This window comes from Bos indicus x Bos taurus, chromosome 7 (assembly GCF_003369695.1).
Source record: "Bos indicus x Bos taurus breed Angus x Brahman F1 hybrid chromosome 7, Bos_hybrid_MaternalHap_v2.0, whole genome shotgun sequence".
Taxonomy (NCBI): Eukaryota; Metazoa; Chordata; class Mammalia; order Artiodactyla; family Bovidae; genus Bos; species Bos indicus x Bos taurus.
This window is the reverse complement of record NC_040082.1, coordinates 83927432-83947821: the sequence shown is the minus strand read 5'-3', so window position 1 is coordinate 83947821 and position 20390 is coordinate 83927432. Positions and strand designations below refer to the sequence as shown.

General features: G+C 41.0%; 1 protein-coding gene across 2 annotated transcripts in view; it reads right to left on the bottom strand.

The window, feature by feature from the left end:
• Positions 1-20390, bottom strand: part of MEGF10 (multiple EGF like domains 10) — a 178648-nt gene that overhangs the window by 125046 nt on the left and 33212 nt on the right. For both annotated transcript variants that reach the window (XM_027547016.1, XM_027547017.1), the window contains exon 2: positions 6821-6953. In XM_027547016.1, the coding sequence (XP_027402817.1) occupies positions 6821-6936 (116 nt within the window). In that variant the 5' untranslated portion in view covers positions 6937-6953. The remainder of the gene's footprint in view (positions 1-6820; positions 6954-20390) is intronic.

The window sequence follows — 20390 nt, the reverse complement described above, 5'->3', positions numbered from 1 at the left end:
GCTCTCAGCCTTCTTCAAAGTCCAACTCTCACATCCATACATGACCACTGGAAAAAACATAGCCTCGACTAGACGGACCTTTGTTGGCAAAGTAGTATCTCTGCTTTTGAATATGCTATTTAGGTTGGTCATAACTTTCCTTCCAAGGAGTAAGCGTCTTTTAATTTCATGGCTGCAGTCACCATCTGCAGTGATTTTGGAGCCCTAAAGTCTGACACTGTTTCCACTGTTTCCCCATCTATTTCCCATGAAGTGATGGGACCAGATGCCATGATCTTTGTTTTCTGAATGTTGAGCTTTAAGCCAACTTTTTCACTCTCCTCTTTCACTTTCATCAAGAGGCTTTTTAGTTCCTCTTCACTTTCTGCCATAAGGGTGGTGTCATCTGCATATCTGAGGTTATTGATATTTCTCCCAGCAGTCTTGATTCCAGCTTGTGCTTCTTCCAGCCCAGCGTTTCTCATGATGTACTCTGCATATAAGTTAAACAAGCAGGGTGACAATATACAGCCTTGATGTACTCCTTTTCCTATTTGGAACCAGTCTGTTGTTCCATGTCCAGTTCTAACTGTTGCTTCCTGACCTGCATACAGGTTTCTCAAGAGGCAGGTCAGGTGGTCTGGTATTCCCATCTCTTTCACAATTTTCCACAGTTTATTGTGATCCACACAGTCAAAGGCTTTGGCATAGTCAAGAAAGCAGAAATAGATGCTTTTCTGGAACTCTCTTGCTTTTTTGATGATCCAGCGGATGTTGGCAATTTGATCTCTGGTTCCTCTGCCTTTTCTAAAACCAGCTTGAACATCTGGAATTTCATGGTTCATGTATTGCTGAAGCCTGGCTTGGAGAATTTTGAGCATCACTTTACTAGCGTGTGAGATGAGTGCAATTGTGCGGTGGTTTGAGCATTCTTTGGCATTGCCTTTCTTTGGGATTGGAATAAAAACGGACCTTTTCCAGTCCTGTGGCCACTGCTGAGTTTTCCAAACTTGCTGGCATATTGAGTGCAGCATTTTCACAGCATCATCCTTCAGGATTTGAAATAGCTCAACTGGAATTCCATCACCTCCACTAGCTTTGTTTGTAGTGATGCTTCCTAAGGCCCACTTGACTTCACATTCCAGGATGTCTGGCTCTAGGTGAGTGATCACACCATCATGATTATCTGGGTCGTGAAGATCTTTTTTGTATAGTTCTTTTGTGTATTCTTGCCACCTCTTCTTAATATCTTCTGCTTCTGTTAGTCATCCTAAAGGATATCAGTCCTGGGTATTCATTGGAAGGACTGATATTGAAGCTGAAACTCCAATACTTTGGCCACCTGATGAGGAGAGCTGACTCATTGGAAAAGACCCTGATGCTGGGAAAGACTGAAGGCAAGAGAAGAAGGGGATGACAGGGTATGAGATGGTTGGATGGCATCACCGACTTGATTGACATGGGTTTGGGTGGACTCTGGGAGTTGGTGATGGACAGGGAGGCCTGGCATGCTGCGGTTCATGGGGTCACAAAGAGTCAGACACGACTGAGCGACTGAACTGAACTGAACTAAATTAGTGTGTTAGAACTAGATCTGATGCAGTATTCCCATAATTTCACATGCTATGTTATAGTGTTAAGATCCAAATGCCTTGGAGTCCAAAAGCAATAATCAACTAAAGGACCTTGCCCAAACACTCGCCATTGCATATGATGGAGGAGCTGACTCCATAAGCAAATGTGAAAAGTGTTTTCACTAATTTCTTGCAGCCTGGAAAGTTTCCTCAATAAGAAAAAATGTTAAAGCATATGAATTTCCTCTTCTGGACATTTACTGCTCATTAATAGCTTACATTTGCAGGATGTTTCTCTGCTTTTAGGATACAAAAAAGCTCTTCTCTATAAAAGGGTAATTAAACCATTAAGGGTTCCAATTCAACAAACATTTATTAAATAAATTCTATGTAATTCTCAAAGGGCTCTTAAAAGAGGCCAGCCTGTAAAAGCTAAAATAACCTGCTTTTACTTTAACAGAGAAATATATACATTTCGGGGGAAATCAAACCATAAAATTTACCATGGTTGAGTATTTCTCTTCAGTCTTGACACTTTTCATTAGAATTATTCATAGTCTCAAACTTAATGAATAACAGGCTAAATATAAATTACTTTTCACATTGATCAGATACTGAGGTTTCCACTCAAATTTAAAGGAGAACGATTCTGAGCCTCTTCACCCCAAATTTCCTTTCTGTTCTTTTTCATACATTCTTTTTCTTTTCGAAACAATCTCCGCTTTTTATTTCTCATTTTTAATGATATTATAATCACACCAGAAAATCTGGAAAACAAATCTTTAAGAAGAAAGGGAGAAAACTGAATAACTCTTACCTAATTACCCATAGCATTTTCCTGCACTTCTCTTACCATCCCTAGAGGGTTTTAGCTTTTAGCTTTAGTTTAGCTTTTTTCGCTTTTCTATTTTCATACTCATGCTAGCCACATAATTTTAAGTCTACTTTTTGAATTTAAGGGTATGTCATAAGCATTTTTCCCTGTTAGTAAATAGTCTTCAAATTATGACTGCCAAATACTTGTGACTACACCTGATTTGCTCAGTACCCACTTATCATTAGACAATCAAGTTGTCCTTTTCCAAGGGGCCACTTTCTGGAAGCTGTGTGCTCATACCTTGAAGGCAAATGTCTCTGAGAACTGGAGGGCATCCCCTGCTCCTTAGCACTACTTCTTTGGATAATACCTGGGTTGGTGTTTGAACTCAGTTAGTACCCCGGCTAACAGTCCACACAGCCATGTTCATCTGCAGCTGCTCTTAAAGTCACAGAATGGGAAGGGATCTTCTTGATTGTCTAGTCCAGAGGTCCCCAACCTTTCTGGTACTAGGGACCAGTTTCGTGGAAGACAATTCTTCCACAGACCGGGACGGGGGCGGGGAGGGGGGAAGGTTAGGGGGTGATTCAAGTGCATTACATTAATTGTGCACTTTATTTCTATTATTATTACATCAGCTCTACCTCAGATCATCAGGTTTTAGATCCTAGAGTTTGGGGACCCCTGTTCTAGTCCAACCCCATTTTCATCACAAATAAGCCACACTGAGTTCCTGGTACTAGTCATCAGTCTAGAGCCGGCACTTTAACACCAAGACCCCCAGACACCATCCTGTACCTCTGCTGCCTCTCAGATATTATAGAACATCGAAAGCTTCTAAAGCAAGCAGTGAAACTGTGGTATAAAAACTGCAGGTCCCAACTCTACACTATTTTCAGGCTCAAGATGCAAAACCTTTTATTTCCTGCTTGTTTGTTTCATCTTCTCAAACACACTGAAAACATATCATCACCATGATTTTAACCTATTAAGTATTATTTGGGGAGGAACCCCAGCAAGATTTAATTTAAGGTCAAAGAACAGGGTAGGGGAAGCCATCATCACTTGGACTCATTCCAAAGTGGTTAATTACATTTTATCTGCCGAAATTATCCTGTTACTTTAATCAAATATGGTAATAATTATCATTTCTTATCTCTGCTCACTTCAGGAATGCAGCTTCAATTATTACCACTCCTGTGTCCCACCCCCAAGGGATTGGGCAGAGAATGGTTTATCTTCATTTGTGTCTTCTTTAGAAGAAACCCTCGTAGGTGGAAATACTTAAACTCACATAACAGGGAAAGGAGATGGGGAGAAGGGACAGATGATTCATGGAGTTATTCATTTTCCAAAGGGATGCTATTCAGAATTTCTCTAATAACAAGTATCTCTTATGTATTTTAAATGATTTGATTCTCCTTAATTTTACTTTCGGCTTCCCTGACATCTCAGTTGATAAAGAGTCCACCTGCAATGCAGGAGACCCTGCTTCGGTTCCTGTACCAGGAAGATCCTCTGGAGAGGGATAGGCTACCCACTCTAGTATTCTTGGGCTTTCCTTGTGACTCAGATGGTAAAGAATCCACCTGCAATGCGGGAGACCTGGGTTCAATCTCCAAGTTGGAAGAGCCTCTGGAGAAGGGAAAGGCTACCCACTCCAGTATTCTGGCCTGGAGAATTCCATGGACTATACAGTCCAAGTTCATTTCAGTTTTTGAAAATATAGGAGAATCTGTCACCTGCACCTTTATCTTATAAAACAAATCCTACTCTTCTTTAACCTTTCTTCAAAGAATCGTTATCTAGCCGTGTAACAGAAAATTTATCAATGAGAAGATTGTAGCTGTCAACTTTTTCTTTTTAGTAGTACATAGCAAAAATATAGGCAGGAGAAAAATCTCCATCATTTTCCTACTGTTTCACACTGAATTTCCTTTCCCATTAGTATTTTCTCAGTTACTCCAATCACTTGTACAACAGTGAAATTATGTTAGGTTTAGAGTCTCCCCTGCTCACCACAACTACAGAAAGCCCACAGGCAGCAACAAAGACCCAGAACAGCCAAAAATAAATAAATTCATTTGTTAAAAAAAGAGACTCATGCAAGACTCATGCAAGATCACTGGACTCCTTCAATGGGAAAAAAAAAAGGGTTATTCTAAGCCAGTACCCTTTCTTATATTTAATAAGGCCTTTTTGTCCATGACAATTATAAGATAGGGCAATGTAAAAAACAAACCAGAGGAAGTGTATTTTTCATGTTTTATTTAAATGAAAAGTTAAACATTCATCTAGGCCCGTATTTCAAATTGATCTTATCAACACAACATGACAAAACCACACGAATCTCTTCCCTGTCACATCAACTCTCTTCCTTTTATCTTTCCATATGTGATCACTGACCCAAGAGACGTGAGTTTGAGCAAACTCCAGGAGATAGTGAAGGACAGGGAAACCTGGCGTGCTGCAGTTCATGGGGTCATGAAGAGTCAGACACGACTTAGCAACTCAACAACAGTGTCCAATGACACGCCCACTCTTCCACACAGCAGGTTCTAAATCTCAGCCTTTTCTGCCTCTTTCACATCCATAGTTAATGTATTACCAAGATCTCTTGATTTTTATTTCACAGTACCTAACAAATTTGATTTTTTTCTCCCATTTCAAAACTATCATCCTCCAAGAAGCTCAACTACCAATGGACTCTCCCTTTTCTAAATTTGATATGTTCCTAATTCATGTATTCATCAATTCATTTTTATTATTATAACCCCACCTATTATGTACTTTGCTGGTGAAATGTTTTATGGGAAGGTCTATGAAAATTATAAAGATAATAGGCATTCCCTCCCCTTAAATTCTGTATAATATAGTTAATATCAAATATATAGAACTTTATTACATATACATATTTCCACTTAAAGTTTCATAATGATAGAAGACTCTATTGATCAATCAGGAGAATACGTTTTGTTACCCTGCCATAATACTGCCAGCAGAGATGGGGGTGAGCCCTCACTGAAAACTAACACTGTGAATGAGGAATCAGTGTGCCCTAGAATAATTCAGCTGCCATGCTGGAAAAATTCTGAGCTTTGAGCATCCTTCCAGTGGGTGACACAGTGACTGGGATGTATGCTGTGTGCTGTACTCTTCTTGGTACTGAGGGTGACAGGAAAAAGAGGCTAAGAGTTTAATGTCACTGCATTTATAGCTATTACAACTACATACTACTCTCTAGTACTTGACACCTTCTATTTGTTTGAAAAATCTGCAAATGCAATGTTCATTTTGGATAAAGAAACATGTCCACACTTTTTTTAGGAAGATAAGTAACAGAGTGAACTGCATTTGACTGCACTTCAGTATCACTAGATAGTTTGTGCTGTTTCTGTATTCCAAAAAGGACTGTAAGTTTACCCAGATCTGGAGACTACATCATTTGCTTTCATATAATGTAGTCAATCTTGCCCTCCTCCTGTATTGTATCAACGCTAGACTTACTGGGTACAGTCCTTAGTGGTCTGCATGGCACTGGTTTCAAACTACCTTCCATCCTAGAACGCCTGCCAATCACTGTCATCCACTGGTCTTATTCAAGTCTTCAAGGACATCTCAAGTGACACCACTTCCATGCAGCCTAGCCAGTTACTCCAGAAATCAAGTTTTTCCTTTCAGGTCACCTACCACACAACTTTTTATGCCATCCATTTCAACGCTCTAGGACATTATTCCACACCATCTTCACTGCTCTCTCATTGATTCCCATGCGTAAGTAGGAACTCCACCATAATCCATATGTCCATAAGTTCAGCTCCACCAAATCATTGCAAATAGATACAGAGCAGAGGTAAGACCTCAAGGAGATCATTTTAATTGATCTATGAATCTATAATGTTTTCCCCTATTTTACAAATACACCTCTGTTAGAATTAATATCTCAAGCTTAATATACATAACATATACTCTCTAACGGAGAAGGCAATGGCACCCCACTCCAGTACTCTTGCCTGGAAAATCCCATGGACGGAGGAGCCTGTTAGGCTGCAATCCATGGGGTCGCTAAGAGTTGGACATGACTGAGCGACTTCACTTTCACTTTTCACTTTCATGCACTGGAGAAGGAAATGGCAACCCACCCCAGTGTTCTTGCCTGGAGAATCCCAGGGACGGGGGAGCCTGGTGGGCTGCCGTCTATGGGGTCGCACAGAGTCGGACACGACTGAAGTGACTTAGCATAGCATAGCATAGCATACTCTCTAAGACCAAGGTGAATTATACCATCTAATTTATTACATATAATGAAAGATTTTTACATGAAATCAATTTTATAATCTCTTCTCAGATTCTAATTTTATATGTTGTACTGATATTGATAGCATACAAAGGAATCTATCAGAAATTATTTCTCAGAATATTGAGAAATATTATTTCTCAAAACTATTACCTTTCCCAGTGGCTGCACACATTGGGATCTTCAAGGTTTAGAGATGATGCCATCCTGATCCAGTGGCATAACAATAAACAGATAAAGCCCGAACATGAGTTCGAGGAAATAACCATTGTTCCTGAAGAACAACCTACGAGAAAAAGAAATTCAAATTAAAAATGCATTAAAATGACCCCCAAAGAATTCTTTTCAGTACGGTAACTATAAAGTGCCAATTGTCACTAGGGCTGAAACATGAATAATGAGTCTTAGATTTAAATAGATGGGTCACCAGCTTTCATGGTCCAGGAGAGAGAGGTATTTCTTATGTTGTTAGGATGGCCACTATTTTGTAAATTACTAAAAAGTGCAAATCATCATTAATTGCCACTATAACAAAAGACCTTCTCATCCATGCCAACCGACATTAAAGGAATCTACCAGAACAACTCAAGGCAACACAGGCTTCCAGATTCTCTCAGCAGGCATATTTCCCTTCTGGAAGGAGAGGGCACACAGAGAAATCTGGCCTCCTTTGTCCTAGAGGATAAATAATGGAACAGAAGGTCCATTGACTCAAGAGAGAGGCACCTCAGGCTTAAACTGAGGGTCATTCAGTAATTCATTCGATGTTCACTGAATGGCCACTCTATCCTAGGCACCGTGCAAACACGGCACATAAAACACAGATCTAGTTCTTGTTCCTGCCCACTACGATCTTTATAATTTAGTAATCGTGACACACATTTCTTATATTTAGTGCTTCTGTCCCACCATCTGCTGAACAGAAACTAAACCAGTTGTTTTATAGAGGTTTCTACATAGGTGTACAGATAAAAAGTGTAAAGCTGTTTGGAGGTCAGTATTAGAAAAAAATGAACCTGGTATTATTGTTGAGAGGAGGAAAGACCAAAAGAGGAAAAACAAATAGCAACACATCTACAAAAGAGTTGGGCCCACAAAGGAGATAGAAGAGGAAGGAGAATGTTCAAGGCAGAGGGGACAGAGGTGAGGGAAGATCAGGCACACTTAATGAGCTCAAATTAGCTCAGCTGGAGAAAGATATGGGGTGGGGGGCACATCACCATGGATTTTATAAGACATGGCAAAGGATGTGAACCTCATCCAAGGATTACAGAGAGCTAGGGAAGGGTGCAGGGTGACATTAGAAATCTTACTGGCTGCAGGGGGAGCATGAACTGCAGGTGCAGACTATTAGAGGGAGGTCAGGTGAGAGGCAACTGAGGGTGAAATACGGAAGTAACACTGGGGTTGCAGGGAACTGAGGGAATCTGGGAGTTTTTCAGGAGGTGAAATGGACAGGATTTGGTGACTGAATGTGGGAGTCAGAGCAAGGAGGGACGCCTGTTAGAGCCCCTTGAGTGGCGGGTGAGCCACTCATGGAGATGGAAGCACAGGAGCTCTCTTCCTGAGAGGCAGGGCAGGGCCATGGTGGGGGAAACTTGGCACTTAATGAGGAGGAAAAGTTTGTCTCACTATATAAAATGGCTTCATATAATAATTATAAAAATAGACATGGAATTAGAAATAGCTGATCCAGGACCTCCCTGGCAGTTCAGTGGTTAAGAATCGGCGCTTCCAATGCAAGGGGTGGGCAGTGCAGGGGGAGAGGGGAGGGTTGATTCCTAGTCAGGGACGTAAGATCCCACATGCCACGCAACTCCCTCCAAAAAGGTGATCCATTTGCAAATTAAAAAGCAAGCAAGCATTAGCCTTCTTGTTGGTAAACCAGTGAAACTAGTAAAAATGGACCAGATTATGGGCCCAGCAGTTACTTTCTGGGTGAGAGCTGGCATTCTGAAAAGTTAGACTAACTTTCCACACCATGAGGTTACCAGGTTTTAGTATCTGGGGACAATATTTATTGAGTGATAATCTTGGGGTTTTAAAAGGCCAGTTTATCTTAAATAAGTAATAAACAACCATACAGGCAAACACTGAACCTTAGGTAACAGTTTATCCTTCAAATTCAAGAAAACAGAACAATGAAGAAACATTAAATTCTTTAAATCAAAACTGTTTATAAGCACAAGTATATATAGCGTATTAGTACTGTAGCCCACCAGGCACCTCTGTCTATGGGATTTCCCAGGCGAGAATACTGGAGTGGGTTGCCATTTCCTTCTCCAGTTATGACAGGTTATCTATCTCTGATCCACAAAGGCTAAAATGAAAGAAAATGTTTGATTTGGAATATGGATAAACGTCATGAATTCACAGGATAATTAAAATATAGTGTAAGCCACTATGAGAAGCAGTAAAATCTTTAAAAGGGGGATTCTAATCATCACGAAGTAATTCCAACATACAAAGCATAAATGACTAGCCAAAATATGGCTTATAAATTAATTCAAATCACAGATGTTTCTCACAGGCTAATCATCATGAAGTTGTAAAATCTGAAGCTTAATGTTATATAATTACAGAAGCTATTCTGCTTAACAGGAATAAATAAAAAGTAATAATGATGGTGATGATAAACAACAAGAGTTAACATTTCCTGACCGGTTACTGTGTGCTAGGCACAGTACTGAACCTTTCATGTGAATTATCTATTTAATCCATGCAGTAACTTAAGTAGGCATTTTTACCATCCCCATTTCACAGCTGAAGACACATCATATATTGTAATGTTTTCTTCATCCATCAAAAAAGTAATCCTTTCATATACTAGATTTGGTTGTAACAAACAAGCATGGCAAATATCTCTGTCTCATTGCCTTATCTATACCAGGTAAATATTCTGTTTCAACGAAGTATGAAGTATGCACCTTAACTTTCATCCTTTTCTCGGAGACAAAACAAGAGCCAGTCAGCAGTAATCTGCCATCCACTCACAAACAATTATCCCAAATTGGAAAGTTTATATCCTGAGTCACCATCTCAGCCTCAACCCATCCATTTCCCAATTAGAAATGTTTAGTCTGTACAAAGTTGGAAACTGCTGGAAGCAATGAACCAAACTGCCAAGAAAAGGGAAGAGTCTGTTCTCTTTGAATGCAAAAAATGTTAGCGTTAATTTGGTATCTCTTTTTGCTTTGCACTTGATGCACTGCCCTGTGAAGGCTTTAACCTTTCTACAGGGATGTCAGAGAAAAAAAAGAAAAAGCAGAATTTGGTCATCTCCTTAGTGCTTCTGAAATTCAGCACAGAGAAAAATCAAACTGCATTGCAAAGTTGCTGGTGGTGTTCATGGAAGGGAAAATATCAGTACATTTATAACAAAAGTGAATATATATAGCTCAGCCTTATTCCTGAAGGATTTTCCAAATCAAAATTAGAAAATTAACTGAGTTTTAGAACAATCTACATTAAAGTATATAACGTTCAAAGCAAAAAAATTGCTAGATCAAGAAGGGAAGGTGCAAATTCACACAAAGTGATTAAAATCACTTGAGCAAACAATTCAAATATTATACATGGTAGAGGGAGAAGACATTTCACAAATGTGCCAATGAGCTACAAAGGAGTGTAGAAATGCAACATTTCCCTGTATTCAGAAACACGGGCGGTCCTTCCTTTTGTTTGTCTTGTCACTGATAGGCGATCAAAACAAGTGGATAGGGCATCTCATATACTCTCTCCCTATTTGATTTGTTTTCTTTCATAGGCTTTGAGGAGTAAATGTGTGTACCTTTCTGTCTTTGTGTCTACCCTGAAGGAAGAAAGTTCCATGAACGTTTTTCTTCATTTCTCTTTTAAACTGTATCATCTTGTCTGAGACTATAATCTTTCCACTTTAGGGTGTGCATGAAAACAAAATACAATCCTTTAAAAATTGCATTAGTTCAATTGAAAAAAAAAAAAAAGGCAACACAGATATGTTTTCTTGGAACAAACATTTTAAAAATATTCAAAACTCTAAATTGGGTGTTAAACTACCCCTACCTACCCAGGCTTTGCCTTCAAATAACGTTCCTTGTGGTTACGTTTAACAAAATTTTAAACATAAAAAAATAGTCATTTGCATGAACCCCCTAGTGTCAAACTTGATTGCATTCCATATCATTCACTTAATTATGATGGAAAAATCAAAACAGAAAATCAGTACAACTGATTAGCATTGCTAAGTGCTCCTGTTAGAAAGAGGAAACACAGCAGGCAGAGTTAACTCTTACCACCTACTCTGAAGGCAGGCTTTGCCCATTCTGATACAAAAACCGCAGTAAACAATCAGGTTGAATAAAATCATCACAATGGATGAGTCTGCGTTGTGATGACAGGGAGCAGTTTCTCTATCAGTGTGTTAGGGAGAAATAAATAACAGGGTGTTGACTTGCTAATTTATTTTAGCAACAACAGAAGGATAAATGATTCCAAACAATTCTTTCTGGCTTGAAAATCTATCTCCTTGTGAGAAACATTAAGTGCACACATAGAAATAATGTGGGGGCCCTCACCCAGTGTTTTTTCAAGCTCACTACTGCAAGAAGATCCAACCAGTCCATTCTGAAGGAGACCAGTCCTGGGTGTCCTTTGGAAGGAATGATGCCAAAGCTGAAACTCCAGTACTTTGGCCACCTCATGCGAAGAGTTGACTCATTGGAAAAGTCTCTGATGCTGGGACGGATTAGGGGCAGGAGGAGAAGGGGACGACAGAGGATGAGATGGCTGGATGGCATCACTGACTTGATGGATGTGAGTCTAAGTGAACTCCGGGAGTTGGTGATGGACAGGGAGGCCTGGCGTGCTGCAGTTCATGGTGTTGCAAAGAGTCGGACACGACTGAGCTGAACTGACTGACTCTAAAATGCTCTTGTAGTTCTCTAGATGAAGTGATTTATTACAAACAGCCACATTCTCATAATTTCACACTCCTCCCCCAGGGTACCAAAGAGCCACCTAGTCCACTGATCACTGTATCATGTTATCTACAAGTGTTAAAAGTGTTAGCTGCTCAGTTGTGTCCAACTCTGTGAAACCCCATGGACTGTAGCCCACCAGGCTCCTCTGTCCATGAAATTCTCCAGGCAAGAATATTGGTGTGGTTAGCCATTTCCTTCTCCAGGGGATCTTCCCAATGCAGGGATTGAATCTGGGTCTCCCACATTACAGGCAGATTCTTTACCATCTGAGCTACCAGGGAAGCCCTCATGTTATCTATAAAGGATGTACTAACTTTACCTTGAACCACACAGAAAGGCTGCACAGATGAGCTGTGTTCTTCCTGGAGCTCTGAGCCTGTGAATAGCATATCAGAGGTCCAGCTTCAGGGTATTTAAGATGTCAAAAGAGTAATGCTTGCCCGGTTGCCCCAAGAATAACCTCAGATGAAAACTTCCATGGAAATACTACTTCACTGATCAAAGGAATCCTTGAGGCACTGTCCTGATTTCTATTTTCACCATCCAAAGCTAGTTATTTTAACAACATTTTACTTTACTCAAGCGTAACTATTCACTGGAGGCAGTACAATGCTATCCATTTTTGTCTGGGCATCCTCACGTCATGTTGCTAACATCAAATACCACACCCAAGATATGCTTCTAAGTCAAACTAAATCACGTTGCAATGGCAGCCACCCAGTATTCCTTGGAAGCTTCCAAAAACAAAAGGTAAATGAGTGTGGCTATTAACATTTAATAAAAGAAAAATATTCTCAAGTCCTATTTTATACACTTAAAAAGGTTTCATAATCAACCAGAAAACAGACAAATAAATAAAAACCCCTATACATTAGCATGAACTGGGTATTCTGGCATTCACTGAGCACTTTACATCAAGCAAAAACTGGGCAAACCCCTGAGGATGCCAGCCACTGAATTACCTGAGGGGGCTCACACCACACGCAGTGAGGGGGCCACAACAGACCATCTCAAGGAACAGCCATGATTAAGGATTAAGACTGAAAGAGCTGCTAGGGGAACACAGAGGTATAACCTTACCTACTTAAGCAGCCAACCCCACAGGTGTAATTAAGTGGCATTCAGGGGGAGTTTAGGGGAGGCCATGGTCACTGCTTATCATCAACTCTGGAAAGTATCCTACAACATCCCTATAAATCCATGTCCTATAACATATGGGGGGAAATCTACATACAATACTCACTGAGGATCTAAGCACAAGCAACTATGAGGAGTATTACGTCTTATAAGGCATGGTCTCTAGCTTTAATAGTTCAAAATCTACTAGGGAGAAAGATTATAAATAAAATTATTTGCCAGATGAGTCACTGCAGAAAGAAAATGCCAAGAGTTTTAAGAGGAAAAAAAATCAATGTAAGCAATGAAGGCTCATGAAAGAGGTCAAACTTAAAAGGAAGTTTTCAAAAGGAAAAGAACTAGAAATCACTGAATATACCCCTCACACCTCTCAGATGTAATTTCATTGGGTGAGATTAAATGCTTTACCTGACATCATTTAAAACAGAGTAGTGATTTAAACCGGAGAAGGCAATGGCCCACCACTCCAGTACTTGCCTGGAAAATCCCATGGACGAGGAGCCTGGAAGGCTACAGACCATGGGGTCGCTGAGGGTCAGACACGACTGAGCGACTTCACTTTCACTTTTCACTTTCATGCATTGGAGAAGGAAATGGCAACCCACTCCAGCGTTCTTGCCTGGAGAATCCCAGGGACGGGGAAGCCTGGTGGGCTGCCGTCTGTGGGGTCGCACAGAGTTGGACAAGACTGAAGTGACTTAGCAGCAGCAGAAGCAGTGATTTAAACAGGCTGGCTACTGTTTATAATAGCCAGGACATGGAAGCAACCTAGATGTCCATCAGCAGATGAATGGATAAGAAAGCTGTGGTACATATACACAATGGAGTATTACTCAGCCATTAAAAAGAATACATTTGAATCAGTTCTAATGAGGTGGATGAAACTGGAGCCTATTATACAGAGTGAAGTAAGCCAGAAAGAAAAACACCAATATGGTATACTAACACATATATATGGAATTTAGAAAGATGGTAACGACAACCCTGTATAAGAGACACAGATGTATGAACAGTCTTTTGGACTCTGTGGGAGAGGGAGTGGGGGATGATTTGGGAGAATGGCATTAAAACATGTATAATATCATATAAGAAACGAGTCACCAGTCCAGGTTCAATGCAGGATACAGGAAGCTTGGGGCTGGTGTACTAGGATGACCCAGAGGGATGGTATAGGGAGGGAGGTGGGAGGGGGGTTCAGGATGGGGAACACATGTACACCCGTGGCGGATGCATGTTGATGTATGGCAAAACCAATACAATATTGTAAAGTAAAAAAAAATAATAATAATAAATAAATAAAAATAAACAGGGCTGGCTGTGACTGCTATGCCTGCTATCTGCCCTAGGCATTACTTCAGGATTAAAGGAAGACTTTGGGTAAAATGAATACAATGGGGAGGGCCCATAAGGCAGAGAGAAAAGTATGAGCCAAGCCTCAGAGTGGACCAAAGAAGGTCTTATAAGGAACTGTGAGCAGCAGTGCTAGAAAGGAAGGAGAGCTTTTTGATGAAGGGGCTTGAACTTTAGGCTAAGGAGTTTAGATGGATTGTATCCTGTCTACAGTGGAAAACACTTGAGTCTTTGAGCAGGGTGCATTATTTGATAACAGAGGCATTTTAGACATTAACACAGAGTAGGTGTTCAAAATCCAACCAAGGAAACGGCATCAGCCTTCTGCAGGGAAAATGGGTGCATTCAGGTTTAGTGTGGAACTGCCTGTCCAAGGTTTGTTGGTCGTCTAAGGAATAGGAAATACATGAGAAACCAATGAAAGAAAGCATTGGCAGATTTGGGAGAAACAACAGAAAATAGGGTCAATATTAGGGAGAGTTATGTTGGGTTTAAACCATTTTGAATCCCAGTTATATTTTCTCAGTCTGGTCTATTTTAATCTCCCTTTGGGAAAAAAAAATACATCTCTTCTTTAATAGAAAAAGACTTCAAATACTACTTCTCAGTCCAGAATTTACTAAATAAAATTATATCTATTTTCCTAAACATCTCACAATTTAACATTCTTCAGTAACATTCCTACCCATTCTTCCCAGTATCAGTTCAGTTCAGTTCAGTCGCTCAGTTGTGTCCGACGCTTTGTGACCCCATGAATCGCATCACTCCAAGTCTCCCTGTCCATCACCAACTCCCAGAGTCCACCCAAACCCATGTCCATTGAGTCGGTGATACCATCCAACTATCTCATCCTCTGTCGTCCCCTTCTCCTCCCACCTTCAATCCTTCCCAGCATCAGAGTCTTTTCAAATGAATCAGCTCTTCGCAACAGGTGGCCAAAGTATTGGAGTTTCAGCTTCAACATTAGTCCTTCCAATTAACATCCAGGACTGATCTCCTTTAGGATGGACTGGTTGGATCTCCTTGCAGTCCAAGGGACTCTCAAGAGTCTTCTCCAACACCACAGTTCAAAAGCATCAATTCTTCGGCGCTCAGCCTTCTTCACAGTCCAACTCTCACATCCATACATGACTACTGGAAAAACCATAGCCTTGACTAGACAGCCCTTTGCTGACAAAGTAATGTCTCTGCTTTTGAATATGCTATCTAGGTTGGTCATAACTTTCCTTCCAAGGAGTAAGCACCTTTTAATTTCATGGCTGCAGTCACCATCTGCAGTGATTTTGGAGCCCCCCAAAAATAAAGTCAGCCACTGTTTCCACTGTTTCCCCATCTATTTGCCATGAGGTGATGGGACCAGATGCTGTGATCTTTGTTTTCTGAATGTTGAGCTTTAAGCCACTTTTTCACTCTCCTCTTTCACTTTCATCAAGAGGCTCTTTAGTTCTTCTTTACTTTCTGCCATAAGGGTGGTGTCATCTGCATATCTGAGGTTATTGGTATTTCTCCCGGCAATCTGGATTCCAGCTTGTGCTTCATCCAGCCCCGTGTTTCTCATGATGTACTCTGCATAGAAGTTAAATAAGCAGGGTGACAATATACAGCCTTGACATACTGATTTTCCTATTTGGAACCAGTCTCTTGTTCCACGTCCAGTTCTAACTGTTGCTTCCTGACCTGCATATAGGTTTCTCAACAGGCAGGTCAGGTAGTCTGGTATTCCCATCTCTTGAAGAATTTTCCATAGTTTATTGTGATCCACACAGTCAAAGGCTTTGGCATAGTCAATAAAGCAGAAATAGATGTTTTTCTGGAACTCTCTTGCTTTTTCAATGATCCAGGGGATGTTGGCAATTTGATCTCTGGTTCCTCTGCCTTTTCTAAAACCAGCTTGAACATCTGGAAGTTCATGGTCCATGTATTGCTGAAGCCTGGCTTGGAGAATTTTGAGCATTACTTTACTAGCATGTGAGATGAGTGCAATTGTGCAGTAGTTTGAGCATTCTTTGGCATTGCCTATGAAAAGTACTAATTTTTTGGCCTGTACAAAAACAACAACAACAAAAGCCCTGTAATCTCTTTTATAAGACACACTCTTTCCCTTTTACAATAATTATGTTTTGGCAGTGTGGCACCCCACTCCAGTACTCTTGCCTGGAAAATCCCATGGACAGAGGAGCCTGGTAGGCTGCAGTCCATGGGGTCGCTAGGAGTCGGACATGACTGAGCAACTTCACTTTCATTTTTCACTTTCATGCATTGGAAAAGGAAATGGCAACCCACTCCAGTGTTCTTGCCTGGAGAATCCCATGGATGGGGGAGCCTGGTGGGCTGCCATCTACGGGGTCGCACAGAGTTGGACACGACTGAAACGACTTAGTAGTAGTAATAGTTACGCCCTATTGTTTTAGCCAGCCTCCCAGATGGCCATCAATGAATTCTGTCTTGTGTAAACTCTTCTTACAATGAACAGACTTATGTAACCAACTGGATATTATAAAACTGACAGTATAACTTCCACACTTAGGTCATCAAAGGCACGGCAGTTTCCATCTTGCTTCGTGGATCACCTCTGCAGGAAACCAGCTGCCATGTTAGTAGGACACTCAAGCATCAACTGAGGCCTCCTGCCAATAGCCATGTGAGTGGATCCTCCAGCCCCTGTCAACCTTCAGATGACTGCAGCCCTTGCTGACATACTGGTCACAACCTCATGAGACCCTGAGCCAGAACCACCAACCAAGCTTCTCTCAAACTCCTGACCCACATACACTACAAGATAATAAATGTTTGTTGTTTTAAGCCACTAAGTTTTGAGGTATTTTGTTACGCAGCAATAGATATCCAATATGCCTATATTTCAAATATGGCTAATATAGGAAGTATTTTGACATCCAAAACAGTTCTCAAAAATGCCACCATTAGTTGGCATCTTCACTATCAGTTGTCCATGGAAGAAGCCACCCACAATGCTTCTGAAATCTTTTCTCTGCATTAAAACTCCTGTCAAGAGCTCACCATTTTCTAGTTGCAGTTTAACTTACTGTGTCCCCAGAGGCATGACCTCACAAAGCCTGTGTTTTAAGGTACTGCTGCTGCTGAGTCACTTCAGTCATGTCTGACTCTGTGCGACCCCATAGATGGCAGCCCATGAGGCTCCCCCGTCCCTGGGATTCTCCAAGCAAGAACACTGGAGTGGGTACATCTGCGACTTTTCCACACAAAGCACTGTCCCAAATTATCCTGCTTTTTATTCTTAATCATTTAACATTAGACTATCCAGAGGAATTGACCTGTTTCACAATAACTTAGTTTATCAAGTGCTCTGGGCAATGTCATTCGTAAAATATTAAGTGAATGGATTTTGGAATCTTCCCTAGGTAATTTTTCATCTACAAATAAATTTTCCTTTATTTCTAGTTTTCTATAATTATCTTTGATTAGATGGCATATAAAATTTGTTACATTTTGTTAACACTTCATTTTAAAAAATTTCAAATGTACTTGAAAGCCACAAAAATATAACAGAGACTCACCAGTTGCTAACACTTTTCCACATTCACTTTATCACTATCTACCCACACACCAGACCACCTGACCTGCCTCTTGAGAAATTTTTATGCAGGTCAGGAAGCAACAGTTAGAACTGGACATGGAACAACACACTGGTTCCAAATAGGAAAAGAAGTACATCAAGGCTGTATATTGTCACCCTGCTTATTTAACTTCTATGCAGAGTACATCAAGAGAAATGCTGGGCTGAAGGAAGCACAAGCTGGAATCAAGATTGTCGGGAGAAATATCAATAATCTCAGATATGCAGATGACACCACCCTTATGGCAGAAAGTGAAGAGGAACTAAAAAGCCTCTTGATGAAGGTGAAAGAGGAGAGAAAAAGTTGGCTTAAAACTCAACATTCAGAAAACGAAGATCGTGGCATCTGGTCCATCACTTCATGGGAAATAGATGGGAAAAGAGTGGAAACAGTGTCAGACTTTATTTTTGGGGGGCTCCAAAATCACTGCAGATGGTGACTGCAGCCATGAAATTAAAAGGTGCTTACTCCTTGGAAGAAAAGTTATGACCAACCTAGATAGCATATTCAAAAGCAGAGACATTACTTTGCCAACAAAGGTCCGTCTAGTCAAGGCTATGGTTTTTCCTGTGGTCATGTATGGATGTGAGAGTTGAACAGTGAAGAAAGCTGAGTGCTGAAGAATTGATGCTTTTGAACTGTGGTGTTGGAGAAGACTCTTGAGAGTCCCTTGGACTGCAAGAAGACCCGACCAATCCATTCTGAAGGAGAGCAGCCCTGGGATTTCTTTGGAAGGAATGATGCTAAAGCTGAAACTCCAGTACTTTGGCCACCTCATGCGAAGAGTTGACTCATTGGAAAAGACCCTGATGGTGGGAGGGATTGGGGGCAGGAGAAGGGGATGACAGAGGATGAGATGGCTGGATGGCATCACTGACTCGATGGACGTGAGTCTGAGTGAACTCCGGGAGTTGGTAATGGACAGGAAGGCCTGGCATGCTGCGATTCATGAGGTTGCAAAGAGTCAGACACAACTAAGCGACTGAACTGAACTGAACTGAACCCACACATACAAAGGCAATATATATAGATTTTATTAACCATTTGAAAGTAAATTGAGTAAACAGTATATATACTAATACTTCTAAATACTTCAATTTACATTTCCTAAGAATAAGAATGTTCACCCATATCATCCAATTGTCTAAGTGAAGAAATTTAACACTGATGCCATACTACCATCTAATATGTAGACCTATTTCAAATTTCACTATGTCCTAATAATGCAATTATTTTAACAATCTTTCACACAGACACTTTTCAAAGCCTTTGCTGAAGAACAAACATTGGTTGTCTCAATCAGCAAACAGTGGTGAAGGTGATGTCTGCCCTCAATGAGTTCACAACATAATGTGAGAGGTATATCATTGTTGTTCAGTTGCCAAGTCACGCCTGACCCTCTGCGATCCCACTGAGTTGGCTGTATCATAATAAGACAATGAAAACTGTGATTAGGGTCCAAATAAGTTAACAAAATAAGTATGGGAGTTTGGAAAGTATTTCTAGTTGGCGAGCAGGGATAAGAGGTGCCATATTGAGGACTGTGCTGGGTAGACGGCACAGAAGAGGTTGCACCAGAAGGAATTAGGAGGTGCAAAAGCAGAAAGCAGATTCCCAGAGGGGAGAGCCAATGGGCAAGTCTGTCTGGACCACAGAGTGGAAAAGCTTGTGAACGGAAGAGGAACTATAGAGACAGGCCAGGGATGGTACTGAATGTTATGGCTTAAGATTCACTCAAGATAAAATATCCAAACACAGCATGAGACCTCAGGCAGTCTAAGAATAAATGTGTGTAAGAAAAATGAACTAGAAAATAAAATTTGATCAGCCCAGAAAGAAAGGGAGACTTACTGCTTTTTGTTTTCTTTCAACCAACAACACTGATTAAAGAAGCTGAACATTTCAGGTTTGACCAATCCCTTGACACAATACAAAGAGGAAAAAAATCCAATGGAAACAGAATGAATAACAAAAGAAGCCAATCTCCTTTAAAAAGGAAAAGTCAAATTAAAATAAAGGGTGGCGGTGGTTTAGTCGATAAGTCATGTCCGACTCTTTGGGGACTCCATGTACTATAGCTCACCAGGTTCCTCTGTCCAAGGTATTTTCCAGGCAAGAATACTGGAGTGGGTTGTCATTTCCCTCTCAAGGGGATCTTCCCCACACAGGGATTGAACCTGGGTCTCCTGCACTCCTGGAGAAGGGACAGGCTACCCACTCCAGTATCCTTGGGCTTCTCTAGTGGCTCAGCTGGTAAGGAATCCACCTGCAATGTGGGAGACCTGGGTTCAATCGCTGGGTTGGGAAGATCCCCTGGAGAAGGGAAAGGCTACACACTCCAGTATTCCAGCCTGGAGAATTCCATGGACTGTATAGATCATGGGGTCGCAAAAAGTCGGACATGACTGAGCGACTTTCACTTTCACTCCTGCACAGCAGGCAGATTCTTTACCAACTGAGCCACCTAGGACGGTAAGAGGAGAAATAGAGTTCTCTGATGTGCAGCTGGACACGTGAGTGTCAGCAGAACCTTAGGTCTTTTCTTGCACCCGGGGGTAGGAGAAAGAAAAAGATAATAGTATTTGCACAATCCCTCTCTCAGAAGGGTCCTTTTCAGTGGCCCATAGTAGGATAGATGATGGTCATTCTGCACCATCGCTGGCATGACAAAGGGACACT